A 25,589-nucleotide genomic window follows, 5' to 3' on the forward strand; every position below is an offset into this window, starting at 1 on the left:
TCCCTTGCTGCAGTCTTCTGCACATGCCTTTGTGCACAAGTTCCCTGTATTGACACATTCTCATAAACATAACTCTATGGATGAGTTCCCTATGTACCCCATTGCCTTCTTTAGGCAGCTCCTTCTTTTCCTCTCTAATTCTCTCTTTTCTTTGTTCATGATTTTCCCATTTTTCCTAGACTGACTTTCTCTCTAGAATGAGCCCTTGAAATCCTGCTTATTCTTTTTTTCTGTATCCTCTTAAATCTGTTTTCCTCAAAATCTACAACACAGATCAAACTTATGTGCTGACTTTCTTTCTCTATCAGAAATTCTAAAATGGAATGGCCATTCTTCCTGAAGATTCTCAGCAGTTCTATTTCAGAAGTCATTTGTTGGTCAGGATCAGGTATGGAATAAGAAGATGCTTTAGCCACTTCCTTGACCTTTTAAGGAATAATCACAAAGACACATGAAAATGCATCATACCTTTTCCTTTTGACAGAAGATGACAGAAGATGCCCTGATAATTCAAATTCCTATCTCTACAACACCCTATCAGGTTGACGTGATTTCCTAAATACCTCTATTTCCTTCTATTCAGGTTGTCTAAAGTACACACTGAGAAGCCTATAAATTCATTTTTTTCCTCCATTGATTCTTACTCTAATGATTTCTCACCAAATTCTTCAGCTACTGGATTTCATCACAAGAATATATCTCCTAAAATTATAATAGTATTTTCTTGCCTTCGTAATGAGTAGGGGAGAGGTGGAGGGTGAGACTTGGAATTGCAAATAATATTTTAAATAAAAAAAATGTAATTCTATCCTACTGCCCTTTTTATATATTCTGTATCTTTTTAATCAGGTATACCTTCCATAGCCACATCGCAGGCATTAAGTCCATTCTACCTACTCTTAGGAATGTTACTTATTAGGTTCAATTTTTCTTTTCACATTAGCATGGCTGTTCCCTATTTATCACTGTTATTTTTTGCATGCTTTTACTTATATATCTAAGGGCACAGATTCTATTGCTGGATCTCCTTAAATATTATCTCCTATAAACCTTTGCTACTTCTATTATTGCTCTTCCTTAGATGCAACTTACTCTATGTGAACTTGGAAGATTTATGCTGACAACACAAGCCTCAGCCTGGGTTATGCTGAACACAGGTATGCATGTTAAAGTTCATGGTGGGCTCCGTGCTCCCTGAAGGTGACAAGTGTTTCTTTTCTGTTTTTGTATCCTTAGCAACCAGCATAGTGCCAGGTACACAGAGGATGTATGATAGTAACATTTAAAAATGAATCAAACTGATTTTCTCAAAAAGCACTTCTTTCAAAGGATGCTTCATTATCCCTGTTAAGTTATAAAGAAGAGTTCCTCAAGCCCTTTGACCTTACTACTCAGAAAGGGAAACCAACCTGTACTTTTCATCCATTTCTGCTACTTGGCAGTAATGAAACATTAGGGCAGCACATGATCTGGTCATTGCAAAATTCCCCACACTTACAGGAAATGAAAGCCTTGGTACTCTGTCATCCTTGATGGCAACCCTCATGGCACACTGCCACAATGAGACACCTGTTGGCTAAGCTGGTGGCTATTTATTCATAGCTTCCTGCTTTTTTTTCTTAATATTATTGGAAACTGGTAGCTTCTTGCTAAAATCTCAATGCAAACAGAAACTGCCCACTGCTGTTTTCTTTGAGTGGAATTTTAAATAAGAATTCAATTTCCAGTCATTTTGTACTCTCTCTTCCTACTTTTTTTTATCCTCTCCCAATGATCAGATTTTAGAAATCTCTATCTTGCTACTTCTTCTATTTAAAAAAATAATACTTAAACTTTCCACCATATGGAAATCATAAGGCCAGATCATAAGTGAGCTTCTTAAAAGTGGTCAATACTATTGAGATTGCTATCTAAGTATGTGGCATATTCACTTATTGAGATTTATATTACTTCAAAAAAAGCCAAACACATTGAGCTCAAAGAGATAAGTCAACTACATTTAATCAGGTAAAGACATCATCATCTTGCCCTTTTTCTACCCAGAAACCTCCCTGACAAAATAATCTTTACATAATTTATAAATGAAGATTTCAACTAAACAAACATGAAACATTAATAGTAACTTTGAAAGAAAAAGACAAGATCCCCACCTTGTGGCCAGTTGGCAGAATACTCACAAATCATTGAAAGAACCAATTGAACTTTTGGATATAATAAAGTACTGCAGAACATAGGAGCTTGAAATAAGGGGATAGACATCACAATCAATCAAAATACAACACGTTTTAGGAACCCCTCCTCCCAAAAAACTGCCACCAGTCCTTTTATATGGAAATGAAATATGTAATTATGGCAAGCCAATAAAAACCTGGCAGCATGGTAAACTGGAAACAGTCAACAAATATTTATTAAAAACCTACTACATGCTATGCATGGTGCCAAGAGCTGGGGCATAAAAAATAAGACCGTCCTACTCACAAGGAGTTTACATTCTAACAGAAAAACAACAGGTACATATGTAAGCATACACAGCATAAATATAAATTGAATATACATAAATGAGTACAAAGAAGTTACATGCAAGGTAGTTGCAGAGAGGAGGGAGCACTAATAGTTGAGGGGATCTGGAAAGGCTTCATGCAGAATATGGTGCTTGAGAACCACCTTAAAGAGAGAGATTCTACATACAGGATTTCAAGAGATTGTATATTCAAGATCTGTAGGACAGCCCCTTCCTTCTCAATCAATCATGTGTCCACAAAGACACAGTTTACTGGAAAGAACTCTACAGAAGCTTTGCATGGTCCTTTCTCATTTCAATCACTGACACTCCTGAATGCATGGACTATCCTCATAAAGAGATGAGAAAATAAGCATCTAAGTTGATAGCTGCTAATATCTCCTTGGGATGTCTTTTTTTTCTAAAGTAATAAACAGTACTATCCAGGATCTTTTCCATTCTTTTGGAAAATTCTTTTTTTTTCATTAAATTAAATTAAAACCCCCTAAATTATTGGTCCAATTTATCTGTTTTAAACTTGTACTTTCACTGGGATATGGAAATTTTGGTGAGGGAGCCCCCTTTTATCCATTTTATCTCTACAGCAATTCTGCTCAGTACAGTCTTAAAAAGTTGTCCATAGGGTGTTTTCTTCCTTTGGGTTTGTTCTTCTTTCACAAGATGACTAATATGGAAATATGTTTTGTATGCCTGCACATGTATAAATAACCTACATCAAACTGCGTACCATCTCAGGGAGGGGACAGAGAGAGGTACAGAATTTGCAACTTAAAGGTTTTTTAATGAATGTTAAAAATTGTCTTTACGTGTAAATGGGACAAAAATAAAATATTACTTAAAATAAAAAGTCCACAATCACTGAGAAATTACATGACTCAGTCAGGATCAGAGAGTGAGCATATAGCAGAAGTATAACTTTACCCTAGATATTCCTAACTTCAAGATCAGCCCTTTACCCACTATTCTATGTTGCCTTCACTACCTCTAAATAACCTATTTTACTAGTGGTAGAAGTCACTTGGAAAAAAAAAAGCTGTCTATTTAAATAGTTTCTCAAAAATTAAACAGTGTAAAAATGATTGTATTACCTAGACTGGGACATGATCGTAGGCAAATGCAGATAGATTCCTACCATGGTTTAACACTTCACTTTTCATAGCAATGAAAAAGGCCTAAGTACTGAAGTTTGAACAGTGAGACAGTTAACCCTGAATTATCCATATGAAGATAATCTACTTCCTAAAGTGTTTGCTGAAAAAAAGTTTTCATACCCATGTTTTCTGGTATTCATTTCTCTCTATTACTTCTCATCTCACTCCTCCCACTACCCCCTGCCACTATCAACTGGGATATGCTCTAGGAAGGCAAATTTATTTAAATCTAATTAAGAAACTCTACAAGAAATACTAATCATTTTTATGTAATGGAATTTTAGGACTAGTTTCGTAAAACTAGATGAAATAAAGATGAATATATGCTCTTTACCATCAATTGTCAAGGGAAAAGAAATGTTTTGAACCCAGAAGGGTGTTTTTTTCCCTATAAGCTCTTCAATATTTTTGTATACATTCTTGTTTTGGAGAATGGTTGGAATTTTGTTGGAATTTTTTTTTTAAGATGATTGCAATGTCTGAGATAGTTTGGTATGGGAACTTGAAGGGGTAGTTGGATAAAAGTAATAAAAAGTTCACACCAAGCCTGCTCTACAGGGTAAACAGCATAAAATCAAGGTCAAAACACAGGCCAGATAGGAAGGAACCAGAAAAAGCACATGCACTGGATTATTCACTTCACTCTGCATATGATAGGCATTCAAAAATGTTTTTATTAAAATAAATTTATAAAATTATGAAAATAAAAATCAGCAAAACATTTCTAGACCACATGCCTCAAAACAGCTGTGTATTACAGAACCCTTCTCTTCCAGTGTATTCTTTGTAACTTAATTCAATTACTATTTAGCTGCAGAAAACATAATTACTCAAAATGCATTATACCTTGGCTTATACCAAATTGTAAGATGCATTACAAAATCAAATTCTCCTCCCCTGTATTAATTTGGCTAATCAAAAATTTATTACAAATGAAATTTAAAAAAGAGTTCAAGGAGAATTAACTATTATCTGTCTCAGAAGGATTGTAAAAGGATTAACTCACAGTGTAATAATATCAATAATAGTATATAATAATAACAATGATAGGTATACAGTGCCTTACATACACCATCTCACATCTTACAACTCCCAGGTAAGTACTACAGGTATTAGTATTCTCATTTTACAGATTAAGAAACTGAGTCCCAGAGATGTGAACTGGCTTGCCCACAGCTGCACACTAAGCATTCAGAGCCAGTATTCTAACCCACATCTCTTCTCAGTCTTTCAACTATGCCAATATTGGCTCCTGGTGTGGCAGAAAATAGAGTAACAATAGTGATGCTGAAAAGTCTTTATTTTTATTATGACTATAACCTCTACTGGATTCAAACAGACTTACCCAAAGCCCCATCCATCTATTGCACTTGTAAATATCACATTTCCCTGATCTGGTGAGAAGTAAAGGTGAGAATCATCTGTGTGCTCCAAGCCTGCACTCCAGTCATAAACTTGCTCTCCTGGTACAGAATCTGAACTCTCTTGGGATTCGGTTTCTCTTTTGGCCCATTCTTCTAAGACTTTAGAAGTAAAAAGAGTCCCAGTGAGTGCATTAATCTAGGGAAGATAAGTAAAATGCAAAAATGTCATCCGGATGGTAAGAGATGGCCACTGTGGGATACCCACCGTGGCATACATACTCTCTAATGCCAGGTAGCTAGCCTTTGAAGTAACAAAAGAATGCCGCCAATTCACATTCAATTCAAGAAGAAAACATACCACTACCTTACCTACCTTGTCAAAGATATTCTTGACCTTACTCAAAATAAGATATTATCAAGTTTAAACTGTCCATCATAAAAGGTATTGTGAAAGGTCATTTTGTGATTTTAATACAAATAAACACCTTCAAACCCTCTAGCAAATTTTCATTTTTATTTCCCAACACACTCAAATTGCAGCTCTCATGGATAAACTTGACAGCACAAAAGAATTGCTTCACTATAGTCATATTGTTTTTAAAATGATGACCTATGACCTACAAATAGTAGAGGAGGATTTTTAAATTTTTTTCTGGATTTGGTTTGGTTTAGATCCTTTTGACTTTTACATAGCAAACATTAAAGTGTTTAATGAATGAATAAGCATCTATTTAATCACTTACTATATACAAAGCACTGTGCTAAATGATAGTAATAGAAAAATATCTTAAAATGTACTTTAAGAGACTCAGGGTCAATTTTCCCACCACTCTGATGCCTTCCCCCAGACCATACACTCCTCCATTATGAGGTGGCAAAAGCCTCCCAGAAGTGGTTGCCTACAAATACATTCTGAATTCTGATCTTTTCTGAAGAAAGCTTCATTTAGTTTAACTGATGTCATTATATCTATCACACCAATTTTTACTTCAAGAACTGTCCCTCTTAAACTTCCCTGTGACCTCCCCCCCAGTTTGATAACAAAAGTATAATTTAATACAGTACCTGTTCTAAGATATTCTTCAGGTGAGCATACGCCTCCTGAGGAGTGAATTTAAGTTCCACTATCAAACGATCTATTTTATTGATCACTAGAACCGGGTGGATGTTTTCTAGCCAGGCTTGTCGAAGAACTGCTTGTGTCTAACAAAAACACACATGCAAATATGGCTTATGGTTTGACAGAATTAAACCACATTAAGATAATAATCTTCAATGCAAAATAATCAATACATTTCATCCTATCTAATCAAAATCTAATCCACATAAATCGGTCAGCAAATACAGTGCTTAATGAGCATACACAGGATTACTGAGTCACTTATTAGGTACCTGCTAGAAAGGTTAGAAAAATGGGACTGGGTTGATCAGGAAAATTTTTCTGAAGTGGGTACTGAGCCAAAATTACAGCAAGTAACAAACTAGGGGGAAGAGGGTTAGGAAGATGTTTCATTGGCGATAACAGCTGCTCACGGTGATAAAATTCTTTATAATTTACAAAGTGCTTTTGTGAGAATCATCTTGTTTGATCCTGACAAAAAACCTGCAAGGCAGATAAATGTTATCTTATTATTATTCTCAGTTTTTAAATGAGATGGTCACAGTAAGTGGCAGACTCAGGTTTTGAACCAAAATCCAATTCTAAGACTAGTGTCCTGATGCAAAAGGACAATCAAATCAATGGTCTCAAAACTGGGAGAGAAAGGACCAAGTGCACAAAGCCCAAGAAGACAAGTTTTACTGACAGAAGTCGTAGACTGAAAGAAAACAAGAGAAGAGGGAAGACAAGCAGGGTGAAATTAATTGGAAGAAACCACTGAAGGAGTTACAGCAAACAGAGGACACCAAAAACTGCCAGGAAAACTATGAAAAGTGAAACGGATGAAGCTACAAGAATGGAAAAATGGATCAGATTTCCACAGGAAGGTTGCACTATCACCTCAAACTCCCATTTGTGTCTTTGGGCCCACCATTCTTCAGAATCATGTACCAGCTTCTTTCCCTAGCATTCCACCTCCGTTATCATACTGATTCATCCTTTTCAGGTCTGTTCTACCCATGGTCACTTCTACAGTCACTATCCCCGGAGAGAATCTTATCTTTTCAGTATGCCTGGGGCCTCCTAACTTTCCCCCTTCCTTCCACACTCTCTGCTCCAGAGATAAGAAGAAGGTTAGCCACACAAGACATAATCCACAAATGTACTATTTTCAAGAGGAACAAAAAGCTATCCAGCTCCTTTCGTCATTTCTCATTTATGCATGAATCTACCCATCAACAAACAGGATAACCTTCTGTTAAAAAGAGAGAAAACAAACAACTCATTTAATCTAATGCCCAAGTGGTTTGTTTGCCTCAGATCTCCAAAGCAGTGGGCTCAACTGCAAGGTTGCCACGCTTGCATTCACTTCAATATGTGCACCCTATCAATGGCAGCAAGCATGACTCAAAGAAAATATTCTGCTCGTATCATCCATGCACCCCTAATTTCTCATTTTCCAGAAGGCTGCTTAGTTCAGATCTGCCTTTGAGAATGTGATAACTACTTAAGAAGAGCCAAGGGTAGGAAATGAAATTTTTTTGACTACTTTTTCCTTGATGTCAAATTTTTGTTATGAGAGACAGTGCGAAAGAATAGGAAGAATGTCAATCAGAGGCTCAGGAGACCTGAGTCTTAATCCCACCTCCACCAACAGCTGTCCACCGGCGAAATCTAGGGCAAGCCAAGCTGCCTCTCTAACGTCATCTGAGAAATGAGGGAGTTGGTAAGAATTAAGGTCCAAGACCTAACTTAAACTCCCTGAGACTCAGTTTCCTCATTCCTTATCTATAAAGTAATTTGAACTAAATGATGTTTAAAATTCATTTCTAACATTGGAGTCTGGGCATATCTTCTATACTATATATATATATTTATATGTATATATATATATATATATATATATATATATATATATATATATATATATATATAGGTATATGTGTGTGTGTATGTGCATATATATATCTATGTATATACATCTATATTTTTATGTAATTCACTTGATCCAGACCACTGTGCTAATTCTTAGGCAAGAGTCTAAAGCAAACTGAAGAAGTTGTGGGGCAGTAAAAGCAGCCCTGGGCTTGGTGTCAGAAGAGTTCAGTTCAAACTGACTGACTGACACTGATCAGCTTTGTGACCGTGGGCAAATTAATTCACCTCTCTGGGCTTCAGTTACTTCATCTGTAAATACTGGGGTTGTAAATCCTGTACCACATTGCTCACAAGGTTGTTAAGAAAGCACTTGGTAACCTTTAAAAGGTGCTACATAAATGCTAGTTAGTACTCTAACTTTCCCGAAGGCTCACTAACACCCTCTGTTATTCTCAGTAAATGCCATAGCTTCTCACTGTACATCACCTGTGGGCAAACTCCTTCCACAGCATCCACCACAATGATGCAGCCATCACAAATTCGGACGGCAGTTGATACTTCTGAAGAAAAATCCACATGTCCCGGGGAGTCTATTAGATTAATGAGGTACTCCTGATCATCTGAAATTAAGTTTTACAAATATATGTATTTTAAAAACATGCAGAGTAGAGGATTTCAACAGGTGCGCTCAGTCACAAAAGCAAAGAAATTCTACACTGGTAAAGGAATTTCACAGAAAGCCCTGCATCAGAACCTAAGGATCCATCCCCACCCCAAGTTCAGTTGCTGTCATCTCCTGTACCAAATTGAGCACTTCTACTTCTTGGGATGAAGTCAGCTGTAAATGGAATGATCTCTTCCCATCTCTCTAGCACTCCATATGGGGCAAGTCCATGCCTGACATTCTGACAAATTTGTCTTAAAAGGATATGGCCATGACAAACTGGAAAGAAAATGTGGAGAGATTGGCTGAAATGGTATCCTAACAAAATCCTGATAGAAAACATCCTAGAACAAAAAAGTTGAAGTCTAAAACCTTGAGGAAATCAAAAGAGCAAATACAGGGGGTTCCAAAATCTGAAAGCAGTCTTAAGCTCTGAACAGCTTCCAGGGCCCAACAATGTCACATCAGAATTGTTCCTACTTTCAAGTTTCCTATTGCCAATTTTCACATTTGTCCTTTGGTCATAATTAAGCATGAGGGTTCTAATTTCATAGCAAAAAGAAAAGTGGTAACTGTGTAAATCTGTGAGAAAAAAAAACAAAACTGAAACTAAATATGCAGGTTCTCATTACTCTCAGCTCCTAGCCAGCACTACCTCCAAACAACAGCTTTTTATGAGATGAGATCATAGATTCACTGAATCATAGCTTTAAAATGAGATGGACCCTTCAAGACCGTCTAGTGTCAACCTGTTGTGTTTTTTTTTTTTGCGAGGCAATCAGGGTTAAGTGACTTACCCAGAGTCACACCTAGTTCTACCTCTGTTCTTACAAATGAAGAATATGATAGGAGAGGTGATATGCCCAATAGTATACAGTTAGTTAGTGATAAAACTGGAAGAGCTCAAATTTCTTAATTCCCAATTGGAGGCTCTTCAATATATTACCTTGCCTTCTCAATTTATTTTCTCAGGGATCTCCTTTCAAAAGGAAAAACCACAGGATTTTACTAAAAGATCAAAGATGTGATTTATTTTCACATATGGCTTGTGAAACTGATCTCCCAACTTTACACTCAAGCCTCACGTGCATCTATAATAAATCACAAGCAGGCATTTTAGGTTTGTTCACTCACTTTAAGCCAACTCTGATAAAAATTATTTGCTATTAAATATATTTCATTTCATCAAACTTATTTTATAAGTTACAAGTTTTATTTCATAAAAAATATTTTATTTCATAAAACTTAAAAAGAGACAAATTTATCTTTAAGAATTCTCATATTAGTTATTCAGTAATAATAAAAATAAATACAATCCAGGTTGCTTTACAGAACTCAGAAATTCCAGAAGCTATTCTGCATCATAACATATAATGATAAGCATGATAAATAGTTACATTTCAATTCACTTTATGTCATATTAATTTGTCCTGATTCTTGCTATATTTAAATGATACATATTACTTTAAAAAGATTTAGTCTTATGTAACCATCTTTTCTCTTGTCAACAAATTCTCATCACCCAAAATTCTGAGAAATCCCTACTGTACTTCAGGTATAAAGATGTTTTATTAGGAATGAATAAAACAGTAGCTCTTCTTCATACAACTTCTCACCTTTATTAAGCAAAGCTCTGACTGTGGCCAGTTCTTCTGTTTCCAGTGTTTGGTTACTAACAGCAAAATAATACATTCCTTCCTCAAAGTTGGAAACATAATTTCTACTTAGGACATATAATAATAGCATTTTAATTGATTCCCAAGATAATGCTATTTCAGTGATAAGATTTAATTTATTTAAATACAATGTTCCAAACAATGATCTTGGGGAACATCCTCCACAAATGTAATGTTCTTTCCATACCTTCAACAACTTGCAGAAATGGAGGGACTTCTGTAAGTTATACCTGTTGGTGCTCTATAGCAACTGTATAACAACTAAAGGTTAATGGTTTAAGGTTCAAGGAAGAACCACATAGTAGGTCAGAGGTGCCATGTACAACCAAATGTTTTAACTCCTTCAATGGCCAGGATTTCTTTCCCATTTTGTGATATCCCTCTAAAATTCTAATATTTGTCTAGAGACAGTTGGATAGTAACTCATACACATGAATCCTAATATCAATTTCAAAAACTTGACGTAAAAAACTAATGACTTTAAATAAAATTTTACGACATAATCACAGTATTAATATGAAGAAAATGAGGTAAGATTTTCAGTTTCATAGAACAGCTGAGTTAATATTGCACTAGTAAAGATAATGGGAACTCTTTACACAGAGATGACAGACTTAAAGAAAAGCAACACACAATCCCATCTATGAATACAAGCAATTATGTATCAGCATTACATAAACTTCTTTAAAAGTGCTATATAAATGTTAAGTGAAGAGAGGGGAAGGAAAATATTCAGAAATCAAAGTGATTAAAAAAAAAACCAAAATTATATGTATTTTTTTTTAAATCAAATAATGTATTTTGGCTATAAGTGGAAGGGTTATCATAGGACTGAAAAATGTTTAATTATCTTCTTTTATTCAATAAAAGGAAGAGAGTGCAGAGTCAATCAACTAAAAGTCAATCAATCTGAATTCTATAACTTGTTATTAAAGAGACAGTCGGTGTACATCTAGAAAAGGGAGTGGTGATTATGAAGATCCAGTCATTAAAAATATTTCATAACAGACAACTTTATTTTCTTTTTAAAGTTTTTTTAAAACAGTACTAAACAGGATAACAAGGGGAATTATATGGTTTATCTAGATTTTAACAAAGCATTTAACAAAACCTGTATTTCTGGAAATGATGGAAAGGAAGTAGTCAAGTTAGATAATGGTGCAATAAAGTATATTCGTAACAAGTAAATAAATGTGACCTGCTGTTAGATGAAACAACATAATAGGAACTAATTCTCTAAACCACATGAAAACCAATCTAATCACTTTATGTTCACACTGCACAGACTTGATAGGATGGATGCTTAACCTAACTCTCACTTTATAGATGATGGAACTAGCTTCAAAATGTTCAAAATGTTACTTTAAAAAGATTTAGTCTTATGTAACCCTCTTTTCTCTTGTCAACAAATTCTCATCACCCAAAATTCTGAGAAATCCCTACTGTACTTCAGGTATGAAGATGTTTTATTAGGAATGAATAAAACAGTAGCTCTTCTTCATACAACTTCCCACCTTTATTAAGCAAAGCTCTGACTGTGGCCAGTTCTTCCGATTCTTATCAAAACTTATTTATCAGGTACTCTCCTACATAAAAAGCATTGCCCAAGTGCTTTGGAATATATAAAAATACATAAAACATTGCCTTTACCCTTGGGGAACATATAATTGTACAGAACAAATAAAGACAGACACAAATGCCTGCAATACAAAGCAGAATATGACAGATAACAGAAGAGGAGCACACAAACTACCCTTGAGAAGCTGTGAAGGAAGGGGCAACCACATTTCTACGAGGAGACAGAAGATGGAAGAGGAGGCGTCTGGGCTTGGGGGCCGATGGGCAAGACTTGGACAGGTAGACAGCCAGGGAAAAGGAATTCAAGCAAGCAGAAACAGCATGATGGAGGCAAAGCGGAATGAAGCACAGGACCCAGGAGGAGCAGGGGCTAATCTAAATTTGGGTAAGCAGTAAGGTAGGCTTCACAGAAGGAAGTACTAGGAGATAAGAATGGAAAGACAGTTTAGGAGGGCCAGGCTGAGAAGTTTAAATGTTATTCTGTAAGCAACAAGAACCATGAAAGAATGTGAAAAATACCACAGGAGCAAAATCTATAAAACTTGACTATAAATTGGCCAAGAGAGTGATATAGAAAGAAGAGTTAAAGGTGACAGCCAAAAATTCAAGCCTGTATAACTGAAAAAACAGGGCCGTTAACAGGAGGGAAGTTGGCAGGAGGCACTAAGAGCTGAAAATTGTTTGGGGTGAGTGGGGTAATAAGTTAGTTTAGGGTTTTGGGGGAATGGAAAGTGAGGAGGCACGGTGCTAATTTTGGTTTGGGCATTCTCAATCTGAGAAGATGATGTAGCAAAATGCTGGAAACAGAAGACTGGAGTTTGGGGGAGAGATCAGGGAAAGAGATTTAGGTTTTAAAAGTCACCCACATAAAGGAATCATTGACAGTTAAGTGACTTGTCCAAGCTTTCACAACTAGTGATAATCTTGGATTAGAATTCCTTATCTACTGTTCATTCAATTAACCTCCCCAAATAACAGAAAACTAAATAACTTCACAGTTAAAGTTTATTTGTGGACAGTTAAATGGATAAAGTGCTGGGCCTGCAGTCAGGAAGACCAGAGTAAAAATCCAGCCTCCACTTATTGTGTTTTTACCCCAGGCTAGTAAGTTATTTAATCTCTCTTTGCAAGAGTGTCCTCAACTGTAAAATAGGAATAATTTAGCACCTGCTTCACAGGGTCATTGTGAGGACTGAATGAGATATTTATAAAATGCTTAGCACAGTGCCTGGCACATAGTAAGCCTTTAATAAATGTTTGTTCTTTCTCTTCCTCCTTCCTTTCTCTAGTTTAAAAAAAAACCCTACAACATGAAAAAAATAAAATTATTAGTCGCCAGAATATGTATCTTTTCTTCTATAGTAGCTAGCCTAGAATACATAAAGACTTTTGGGGGGAGACAAAATTTTTAATGATGCTAAGTGTGTTAGGGTTTCCAACAGCACTCTGAGAGCTGCACACTGATTGCATTAACTCCTGCTACAGCATTCAGAAACAAATCTTTGCCCTCTTCTGTTTGAACAACCTATTACAAAGGAACAAGCTAACCACAAGCATGAAGCCAATTTTAACGTTCTAGGTAAAAGGAAAAACAGCTAAAGCTAGGAGGGGGAAATGCTGTACTCAAAGGCTTCCTTCCAGATGAGATTCTCTATTACTAAGAGAAAGTTGTTAAGAGAAAAGAATCTTACACTCTCCCCCAACAGTCCTCTGATTAAGCTATGGTGAATCATTTAGGGAGCTTGTTCATTTGTCACATGCACCAGCCAAAAGATCTCCTCTATGACCAGTAAAATGATAAGGTGAAGGGTCCCCATTTCAAATGAGGTGAAATTACTAAAAAAAGTTACCACCACCACTATTCATTAAACACAGACACAGATCCAACAAGGAGGACTTTTTTAAAGAGAAGTGAACAAGTAGTTCTCCTCAATGCCCTGGGTTTGACTGATAAGAGTTTGCTATTTCTAGACTATCCTAGAACCACCTCCCTGCCAAGCAGCTGTGCACAGCTGTGCTCCAACCTGTCTGAGACTGACACACTGCTCTAAGTCCTATCCTGGGGCCTAGGGCTTCCCCTTGGTTGTTAACTGATTGACTGGTAAGAGCTCACCATATGTAGCATGTCTCAAAAATCCCATTGTACTGGACTAAGTTCCTGACCATAATATCTTATCCTTACTCCTTTTTATATCTAGGTAGAATAATCAAGCCAACACTATAATTTCTAGAAAGGGCTGTCAGTCAATTACCCAAACCATATTTTCCAGACCAAACCACCCTCCCTGGCCTTCACTTTTTTTTAGAATGTAGATTCCCTGAGGGAGGGGATGGTCTTGATTTTTGTATCTGTGGCCCTAGCCCTCAGCACAATATTCAGCCAAGTCTACTGAGAATAAAAAGCCCTATCTTTTACTTTTGCCTTCATTTTGAAGAGAACATAAGGATGTCAGTTATCTCTTTCCTTAATTTTAAAAGGTGAAAACAAAACATTTGAAGAAAGCAATGAATTTCCATTATTTTGTTCGATTTTTTTTATCCTAAAGTTTTCCTATCAAAAGATATGAATCATCCTGGGTATACCATAACAATTTTAGAAAAAAATGTCTTGAGCAAATGGAAACAAGAACTGCATACAATGAACATTTTTTTCTTTCTGTTAAAAGTAAGGAAGGTGGGTGAGCAAGACAGTTCGTAACTACTGTCCAGTGAGTTTGTAACAGTGTCGAAATTATGACCTACCTCCCCAACCCTGTCTTTAGAATGACCAAGCTGCAGACTCAAGAATCTGATCAAAAAACAGGAGGAAAAGGCCCCAAATAAAACTCTCAATTATTATAAAAAGGAACCGATATGGAAAATGTGGTTAAGTTGGTCATCCTATTCTCAGTATGAGAACGTTGAGTATGAGATGGTTCAAAAGATAGAGAAGAGCACAGATCTGGCAGAGATATATGAGTCCTCCATAGCCTTCTCTACTCTTTGAGACAAGGGAATGTGAAATCTTTGGAAAAAAGAAGGAATTTATCTTTTTAAAAAGCACTAAAGTAGCTATATTGCAGATGAAAACTTTTTAGAGAACAGACATCTGTGCATCACGCTCATATTTTGGCAGGCTAAGAACACAGTTACAAAATGTGTATGAAATGGAAAACTGCATCTGTTTTAAATGCTGATGTGAAGAATAAACATTGTAAAATGTTGACACCTTTTAAGCTAATGTGTTACTTTGACTGTAAAAATGCTGTTGGACACCTGATGCAAGCTGGCACAAGTCACACCCCTGCAGCAGGTCCTAACTAGCAGTGGAAATGAGCAAAGTCTCAAGGCCTAAGTTCAAATCCCAGCCCAGTCAATTGATTGGCCACTTGACTGGTTCCTCTTCTGTAAACTGGGGGTAAAAGCAGTTCTATTCCTTAGCTTATGAAGAGACAGCAGGGTAGAATGGATGGAGTGACAGACCTGGAATCAGAAAGACATAAGTTCAAAACCTACCTCTGAAGAGCTCATGATTTAGGAGACAGGGCAAGTCACACTCTCCAAGTTAATGGCTCTAAGACTATTCGTACTAAGTTATACCAAAGACAGAAGATAATTCCAAAAATTGTAGATCCTTTACATGACACTCTACTTCAGGTTGATATCATGAGAGTCCTACGAGGAAAATGTCTGTAAATCACTCTGTGATCTGCACATTGCTACACAAATGTGAGGATGGTTAGAATGCTGCCACACTATTGCTGGCGGCCTCCCTGGCTTTAATCTTGTCTTCTTCCCTCCATCCCTGGCACATACTTCATGGTATCACCACCAATACTGAATATCACTTCCATCGTGTCACTCCCCAGAGTGAGAGTCTGCAATGCATCTTGTTCAACTGTGGGATGGAATCCAAACTCCAAATCCAAGGACAACACTAGATAAAACTGTTGATTTCACTCAAAGTCATGTTAATTGATGTTTATTTCTCTCTAATGTTTTACAATTAAGTTTGGCCACAGAACACTTTTTTGGCTTGAAATATCCTGACAAAACTTTAAATACTCTTTGGAAGATTTCAAGAACATAAATACCAAGACGGGAATGGGGAATTTTCAGAATTAGAGGTCATTAAGCTTTTTCACACCCCCTAAAATTATCACACATAGTAAATATTTTTTATACATAATTCCAATTTACCCCATTATCATTAGCAGGAAAATCTTCTTACAGAACACTCAGAATTTGGAGAGCATCTATCTACAAATCTCAGTTTAGCTCCTTAGAATCTATGACCATGGGCAAGTCACCTCTCTGAGTCTCAGCATCCTCATCTATAAAATGGTATAGCATCCTACTCCACAGGAGAACTGTGAAGAAAGCACTGCAAACCTTAAAGAGCTACATAGATGTGAATTATTAGTATTGCGATTATTCATATTTTATGAAAGATAAAAATCTGCAGGTGACATTTGAGGAAACAACATGGTCAAGTACAAAGGATGCTCATTGAATTTGAAGTCAGAGGACCTGAGTTTGACTTGTACCTCTGCAATCTGCTAGCTCAGGGCTTAAAGCAAATCACCCCCTTTTGGTCTCAGCTTCCTCATCTGTAAATGAGAGGGCTGGGCTACATCAGTGGTATCAAACTCACTGCTGCCTGAATTAGATTAAAATGCAATTATAAATGTTTAACAAAATAAATAAAAATATTGGTAAAGTGGATTTGCCATTTTCTCAGTTAATACGTGGCCCACAGGGTTACATTTTTATTTTTCTATTCCATAACTTACCCAAATTTTATTCTTCCAACTCTCAATGTATGTAATACTAAAATGCTGCTTAAAGGTTTTAAGGGAAGTCAATAAATAAAATATCTTCAACTATTACTTATGTGAAATCTAGGATCCTACTAAGCAGATACTATCAATAATTCAACCAATATTTACAGAGCAAGGAATTTTACTAGATAGCATTTTATTACTAAATAAGTAAAAATTTGCTAATTTTAAAGTATTTTGAAAGACACTAAATAAAGATGATGAAAGACAGGTATCTGGCCATGAAGTCAAAGGTTATTGAGAAAGTTAGGGTCTATTAGTAAGAAATCACTTAATCTTTAAGAGTACATATTTATGTCTAATGGTAGCCATTTCTAAGGTGGGAAAGAGAAAAGGTTACATGATAACTTTATTATATATTTGAAAGAAATAGCAACTTTTGCATAACAGAGTTGCAGTTTTATTATGTGCAGTCATCTTTTTATTCTACTATGTTAAGGAAATGCATATTACTTCACATATTTAAAATAAAATTTTTTTAAAAGACTCTAAATCAGTCGTTCTCAAAGGGAACACCTCTAGTTCTGGTATGCATGTGCTAAGACTGCATAAAGCTTAGACTTGCACATATCATGCTAACATTTAAAAGGCAGCTTTAAAAATTATGAAAAAATATCCTATGCAACATCTCTGCTCTATCCTGTTAATTTGCTTTTTTTCCTGAAGCCTTGTAAAAAACTTTTTAACATATTCACCTTCTAATTCAAATGTTTTAGACATTACATCCATTTTTATTTTTTTGATCTGTAACATTCCTGGTTTTCTTTTTTTTTTTTTTTTTTTAGGTATTTAGCTTTATACTTTTATTCTGCCTCTTTATAACTTATAAAAGTGGTTCACTCACCAAATATTTACTGAGTACATAACGTGCCTGGTGCTATGCTGAGTGATAAGGGAAAGACAAAGGTCTTACACACCTGGCCCTTGAGGACTTAAGAGTCAGAAGTGAAAACAGAACAAAAATATCAGTAACTATGGTAGAATCTAATAACTGCCAGGAGAGAAGTATAAACAAACAGATACAAGAATTCTGAGAAAGAGATTCCTTTCTATTGTGAGGAAGAGGGGAGAGAGGAGGACTGGGGTTGTTGTTTGTCCTTGAAGAAGACCATGACAGCAGGGAGGTGAAGCCATGACATACAAGTGAACTGGATTTAAGTGAGGGAGGGCTGTGAAAAGTCACCAGACTTACGTTCTCCTCCACAGTCATCTGGGTCAGTGGAAAGATATAGATCAGAATGACTGGGGAGGGCCCTGGATGCAGTAGGAGACCTTGGCCTTTTTAAGCTCAATTTCAGTGATAAAGGCTAAGAAAGAAATGAGCCAGAGAATGGCCTGTGAATCTAGTCAAAAAAAAAAAAAATCAGTCTGGGAAGGGAAGATAGCTTGTGAGGTTTCAGTAACCAAAATTTATATTCCCTTGGGCAGAGCACCTGTACGTAAGGATATGATACCCTATGTGGACAAAGGGAAGAGAAGGAAAGAAGAAAAGGAGGAAGGAAGAAGGGAGGAAGACTGGGGAACGTAAGATTTGATGCGGTCTTTGAAAAACAGAGTAGCAGTGACAGATCCCAGCAGAAGGAAAGAAATGAAGCTTCTTTGCAGCACTCTCCTCTTCCTACCAGTCTTCCATGAGGGGAAGAGATAACTTAAAGCTTGTCCCTCAACTGCTGTCCTCTTCAGCCTTCTTACTACTTCTTACTTTTGATGGTGCTTATACCTTCATTAGTGTAGGGAACTTAGAGTGAGGATTTTCCTCTGTAATGTAGGCTGCCACATTCTCTGCAACTTTTCAGTCTTAGGGAGTTGTAAGAAGCTGAATGATTTGTCTACGGACGTAGACCCAGAATGTGTTACAAGTAAGACCTGAACCCAAGTCACATTATCCACTGATGTCTCTTATGATTACAGCATAACTGTAAAAGGCTTATTATTTCCTTCCATGACCAATACATATGCTAGTTTTCACCTGTGACCATACAGATATAACATAAAATAGAAGCAAAGGAAGGACCCTTTCAGCAGAAGGAGGCATCTGATTTACAGGTGCTGCAACACAGTGCTAAGGTACAGGAAAATCACCACCAAAATGTACTGAATCGCTCTTCCCCTGTTGTCTGATGACAGCTATATTATCCCCTCTTTCTCATCTTCACTCGCCAAAAATTCTAGTTTCAGGTCTTAAATACTATAATTATTTTACAGATTTCATAGCATGACAACAGCCCCACAAGTCCACTGAGAAATGAGTATTGAAAATTAGATCACTTCAAAAGGCAATCATCAATTTAAAGTATTTTAATTTTTAAAAAAGGAACTGCTATAATGAACAAATTAATTCAAAAGGGAAACAAACAAAAAAAGCAAGAGATTAATGTGGTCTGTAATGCAACCTTAGATTTACCTTTCTCATAGTGTAGGGAAATGGCACTCGATTTCATGGTGATTCCTCGAATCTGTTCATCTTCTCGGCTATCCATATATCTTAACTAAAAAACAAAAATATCTCAACAGCTTACATACACAGACACTATACACACATGTGTGTGCATGTATGTATGTTTGTATATATGTATGTAGGTATATATTCATCTCATTGATTTAAAGTCTGATATGGTGAATGGTGGATTTTTATAGCAAAATGTTTTTTAATTATATAATTTAAATTGAATTCAGGAATTTTAAAAATTAATAGAATTAACAACTGAAACAAATGAAGTATGTAAAACTTTACTTTTACTCCTAGGAAAAAAATTTGCACTTATTACACATTTCCCCAAAATTAATTATAACTTCCATTTTACTCTACTACTTGTTTGTGAGCAATTTTATACATGTGAACGGTTAGGAACAGGGAACAGTTTCATTCAATTATTCAACTGAATGAATATTCAATATCATTATTATTATTCAATATCATTATTAATATTGGTCCCAGCATGACTGTTTTAATGCAAATATTTGAGTTTATTAGGGAAATACTCTATCTGGCTTCACATTAACCAATTATTTCTTTTAGATTCTTTCTTCTGTTCCATTCTCAGCAAGAGGGTCTTATTTTTCTCCAAATACATCACATTCAATGCCTCTGTTCATACTGCCCATCAACCTATTCTCCAATGTCCCAACAATATAAGGTCTATTGTTTGAGTCCAATGTAATTCTTAATCATTAAACCATCCTCAAACCCTAAGGCAACAATTATCCGTACCACTTATGTTTGTACTTAAATCAAATTCCTCCTCGTATTTTTATGTAATTGTTTTCTGACTATACTACTCTATCTCCCTAACTAGACCATAACTTCTTTAGGGCAAGAACTATGTTTTAGACACCTTTCATGACTTCAAATTACTGAGCCTATGGTAAATACTCACTGAACTGAATTGTAGAAGCCTGATAAATATACATCCATGATAAAAGAATATCTTACCTTCCCGGCCAGGCGACTGGAGATGATTCCATTGCTAGATATAAGGCAATCTGCCAGTGTGGTTTTCCCTATAAATAAGAACAATTAAAGGGTATTTATTCTTTTTTATTCTTTAAAAGGAAAAAAGGAGTAAAATTTTAAGAGAAGAGGGTCTACCTAAGGGTTTTTACTGTTAAGTGAAGCTAGACCAAAATCTAGCACCCAAAATAAATTAACTGAAGTCTAAATAATAGTGGAGAGAGGGCTCACAAAAAGACCCAAGTCTGAATGCTGCCTCAGACACCTGCTAGCTGTGTGACTCCCAGACACAAACCACTTAAGCTCTCTCTCAGTCCTCATCTCCCTTATTTGTAACATGGGCATGAGAACAGCACCCACCTCACAGGGCTGTTGTGAGAAACAGGGGAGACAATATTTGTAAATTGCTTTGCAAATCTTAGAGTTCTACTACCACCGCCACTGCCACCACCACCACCTGAAAGGTAAATCAAGTTATGGTCCTTTAGAAGGCCATCATAAAACAGAAGGAACCTTGCACAAAGTTTACCAGCAGTCTGAGGACAATGCAGAAAATTCATACTAGGTTGGCATTCTCCAGGATGGAAGAGTGGAAAGAACATTGGGCTTAGAAAGCAGAAGACTTGGGTCGGATCCCAGCACTGTCAATAATCAGATATGTACATTTGGGCAGGTCATTTCAACTCTAAGAGCTTTAGTTTCTTCATTTGGAAAATGAGGATAATAATATTTGAAATGCCCACTTCATAATTATAAGGCAAGAACTTTATCACTTGTAAAATGCTATACAAATGTGAACTGTCAGGATTTCTTTTTCCACCTCCAAATGTTTCTTGATCCAAACTATGAGAATCATTACTTTCTTCTCACCCTTACTAATCTCCAAAGGAAAAGGGGAACAGCCCAGAAATAATAACAGATATTCTTGACTAGAAGGATCTGTAATTTTATTAGGGCTGATACTCCCTGCAACTACAAAGATTGCCAAGTCATCTGAACTTAGGTGATGGTTTCTTGGAATTACTAAAGCAAAATTTGGTCACCCAACCCTGTCTTAGACACTATCCAAAGAAGAACTAATTTCTGATATATCAAGAAAAATTCATTATTAGGTAGTTTAGCCTATAAGATGTCCCCACAGAAGACAGAAAAAAGAAAACAGCATGATACTAAAACTAACCAGTCATGTTACATTATGAAATACTCTGAAAACTTTCTCTGTATAAAAAAGAACTTGTGATTTTCCATGAATCCTTGGGCTGTGGTCCAATGGGGGAAAAAAGGTAAGAGTGATAAAGTGACAAGAAGACTCACTGTGGAGTCAGAAGACCTGCAGTCAAGTCCCCTTCCTGGTGCTATCACTCTCTCTACTTTAGCATGTCAGCAGCTCCATGTCTTCCTCTACAAGAATTAGAGGTACAGACTAGAAATGGCCTCAGAGACCTCACTGAGTTCTAAGACAATGTTCCTTTTGTTCATTGTTGTTCAGGCATTTCAGTTGTTTCTGTCTCTTTCTGATCCTGTCTGGGGATTTTTGGGGCAATGCTACTAGAGTGGTTTGCCATTTCTTTCTCCAGTTCATTTTACAGATGAGGAGACTCAGGCAAACAGAATTAAGTGACTTGCCCAGGGCCGCACAGCTAGTACAAGTCTGAGGTCAGATTTGAACTCAGAAAGATGGGTCTGACTCCAGGCCCAGCACTCTAACCACTGTGCCACCCAGCTGCTCCAGGCAATGACCTCATGTTAGACTAAACCTCCATCATAACAAGTCAGGGAGCTCAGACCTGATGAACCTGCATGCAACAGATTTCTTTTACATCCTAGAAAATGACCCAATCTAATAGTCTAAATGAAGTAAATTGCCCACAGTATCACTCTTACCTCACACACTTTTTATCTCCCAAAATAATGTAATTCAAACATGATGCTTACCATGGTCCACATGAGCCAATATGCAGATGTTTCTGATATTCTTGGTATTTCTCTGGAGTTGAATCATCTTATCCAAACTGTTGAGCACCATGATCTTTTTCCCCCTGTGGTTAAAAATTAAACTGCATTCTATTACAAATGGAGCTAAAGATAAAGGCTAAGATATATACTAAAATGTTGGTAGTTAACAAGTTTGTCAAATACACCTTCAAGTAATCAGCATCAAAGCTCAGTGTTAGTACTTAATGTGATAGCGCACTGTAGCCATTTAGGGAACACAGCTCAGCTGCCAGGATTCCAAAAGCTACACAAACACAAAGAATCAGAGAAGGGCAATTTCTGGTTAATGGGTAAAGAATCATAGTATTCCTCCGTTCTTTGGTTACGAATGTGTTTTCACACCAAGACAAACACATCTAGGCAAATTATAAATCTGATAAGTTGTGTCCAATCATCAGAACCAAAGTTTCAAACTGCTTCAAATATTTTTATCCATTAAAAACTGAATTGATTGCTCATCAGTGAGTGACCTGTAAGTTTAATCAAAGCTCTGAACAATGCTGGATCTGTGTTCTTAGGTTTAAATTCATTCATTTAAAAAATATTTCTCTGCTGATGGATATAAGAGCTCTACAAAATACAGTATCCTCCCCTCAAGGAAACTGTTAAGTAACAAACACAAAGGTAGTATACAATTAAATAGCAAAGAATGGAACAATGATCACCAAACTTTTAACTATTACACACACTCCATCAGTTAAAAAAAAAATTCAGTAAAAAGTTTTTAAGCATGCATTCCCAATATATGTATGTTTACTAATTTATATACTAATAATTATGTATATTGTGAAACATATAAAAAGTAAACTAAAAAAGGATGAAATAAAAAATGAACTATTTGATCCTAGAATTAATACAGAGCCACTGGAGTTTGCAGTTGGGTTGTTGTCCTTTCTGCTTGAAGAGGATCAAAATGACATCATACGACAGGGTCAAGGTACAGTGACTGTCGCTGAGCTCAGAAGGCTCCACTATAGGTTGGGCACAAATCTTCCATATAAACATTCGCAGTGGCGATGTCTCTAAATTCACACATTTCATGTTTCTTTTAAGCTACTGCAATAACTAATAGTAATTGTTTCTCTTTCACCCAGGAACCCTGAGAGTCTTTCCCTCCCAGTTTGCTTTTTTTTTTTTTTTTAATTAAAGGGGTCATCCCTTGAGTAACTTAAAGAAGCCTATTCATTGAATGGGTGTATCCCACTCAAAGTGAGAATGTGGTAAGACCTTAGACTGAAAGGGCCAGGGACTCCCATTGCATCCTGGGCCATCTCCAGTCATCCTGATGAATATCAAGCCACCGGACCCAGATGACACAGGAGAAGAAAGTGAGGTTGGTGACCTTGCACAGCCCTCCCTCACTCAAATCAAAGTCACCTGCAAGTCATGTCATCATCTTGATGTCATGGTCCTCTTCAAGAACGAAGGACAGACACAACAACTGCAATTCTACTTAGCTCATACAGTACAACTTCTTCTTTGATGTGGGCACACCATGCTGGGCCATCCTGTGCCAGTGTCTTCCATGTCTCACAATCAATTCCAAAGTTCTTTAGAGAGACTTTGAGAGGGTCCTTGTGAGCTGCTTGTGAGTGCTTGCCTTGTGTGAGTTCTACATAAAACAGTCTTTTAGGCAAACATGGGTTTTGCATTCAAACAATGTGACCAACCCATCAGAGTTGCACTCTCTGCAACAGTTTGAATGCCTGGCATTTTATCTTGAAAAAGGACCTCAAAGTCAATACTTTGCCAAATAAACTTTAAAATCTTCTTAAGACAATTCAAACAAAAGTATTCCATTTCCTGCCATGGAGCTGGTAGACTCTCCAGGTTTCATAGGCATGCTACAATGAGGTCAGCACAAAAGCTCTGTAAGACCTGCAGTTTGGTAGGTAGTCTTATACCTCTTCTCTCCCACACTTTCCTTTGGAGCCTCCCAAACAATGAGCTAGCTTGAGTAACGTATGAGCCAACCTCATCATCTGCGTGGACATCCCTGGAAAGTGTACTGCCAAAGTAGGTGAACTTATCCACAGCATTCAAAATTTCTCCATTTGCTGTAAGTGATGGTTGCACATATGGTTGGTGCAGTGCTGGCGGGTAGAGAACCTATTTTCTTGGTATTAATTGTCAGGCCAAAATTTGTACAAGCAGCAGAGAATCAATCTATACTCTGTTGCATCTCGGCCTCAGAAACCGCACTGAGCGCACAATCATTTGCAAACAAAAAGTTGCCCACCAAACTCTCCCTGAATTTTAATCTTGGCTTGTAGCTTTTTCAAGTTAAATAATTTACCATTAGTTTAGTCGGTGACCTTGATGCCATTTTCATCTTCATTTAAAGCATCTGACAGCATCACTGAACGCATCATGTTAAAAAGCATGGGAGTAAACACACAGCCCTGCTTTACTCCACTGGTGATTGGGAAAGCATGAGAGCATACATAGTCCATTATCCAGGACCCATGTAAGTATGCTGTCATGGAACTGGCATACAGTGCTGATGAACTTCTCCAGGCAACCAAATTTTACCATGACTTCCACAAGCTTTCATGACAGATAGGATCAAAGGCCTTGGTCAGATCAACAAATACTGTATAATACATGTCTGTCCTACCCCTGGCATTTCTCCTGGACTTGTGAGGCAGCAAAGACTACGTTGACTGTTCCTTGCCCCTTAATGAAGCCCCATTGGCTCTTAGGTAGATGACCATCTTCAAAGTAAAGGGTTAGCTTATTAAGAAGGACTCTGCCAAGAATCTTGCCAGCAATGACTAAGAGAGAGACTTCCCTGTGATCGTCACAGGACAACCTATTTCCTTTTCCTTTAGAAAGATGTATAATGGAGGCATCCTTGAAGTCCTAGGGGATAACCACCTCTTGCCATATAGCCAGGGAGATTTCAGTTAGCTTTTGAATGATCAGTGGATCCCTCTGCCTTGTAGAATCAGCAACAGGCACTTTGCCACAAGAAAGGAGCCTAATGGCATTCAAAATCTCTTCTTCAGTTGCAAGTTCAGCTAGACAGGGTATATGGTCAGTGGCTTCAGCATTGGTTGATGATGGTCTGTTGAGAACATTATGTAAGTATTCAATAGCCCATCTCTCCAAGATAATGTCCTTATCATTAATCAATGTGGTTCCATCAGAGATGAGTAGTTGCGATGCATAACAGGTCTTCAGCCCATAGTTTTTAGGGCAACATAAAAGTGCTTTGCTTTGTTACTATCAGAGTAAAACTAAATTTCATTTGCCTTCATACTAAGCCAAGAATCCTGCATCTCTCTTTGCTTCACCTGCACTTTACTTTTGATGGAGTTAAATGCTGTCTTCTTAGAGATGGACAAATTATCTTGCTGGTCTGAGTAGGGGAATGACACTCAGCCTTGTGA

At 36.8% G+C, this 25,589-nt stretch overlaps 1 protein-coding gene and 1 long non-coding RNA gene across 2 annotated transcripts in view; one reads left to right on the top strand and one right to left on the bottom strand.

The window, feature by feature from the left end:
• EFL1 (elongation factor like GTPase 1) overlaps positions 1–25,589 on the bottom strand; it is a 211,715-nt gene that overhangs the window by 181,258 nt on the left and 4,868 nt on the right. Inside the window, exons 2-7 of the mRNA XM_072619362.1 lie at positions 22,138–22,241; positions 20,185–20,252; positions 19,156–19,240; positions 8,500–8,633; positions 6,102–6,239; positions 5,018–5,232 (exon numbers count right to left, since the gene is read on the bottom strand). Of these exons, the coding sequence (XP_072475463.1) occupies positions 5,018–5,232; positions 6,102–6,239; positions 8,500–8,633; positions 19,156–19,240; positions 20,185–20,252; positions 22,138–22,228 (731 nt within the window). The 5' untranslated portion in view covers positions 22,229–22,241. The remainder of the gene's footprint in view (positions 1–5,017; positions 5,233–6,101; positions 6,240–8,499; positions 8,634–19,155; positions 19,241–20,184; positions 20,253–22,137; positions 22,242–25,589) is intronic.
• Positions 363–19,156, top strand: LOC140510702 (uncharacterized). The gene is made up of 3 exons (XR_011969346.1): positions 363–541; positions 1,082–1,157; positions 18,180–19,156. It is a non-coding gene; the product is annotated as an uncharacterized lncRNA (long non-coding RNA).

This window comes from Notamacropus eugenii, chromosome 1, assembly GCF_028372415.1.
Source record: "Notamacropus eugenii isolate mMacEug1 chromosome 1, mMacEug1.pri_v2, whole genome shotgun sequence".
Classification (NCBI taxonomy): Eukaryota; Metazoa; Chordata; class Mammalia; order Diprotodontia; family Macropodidae; genus Notamacropus; species Notamacropus eugenii.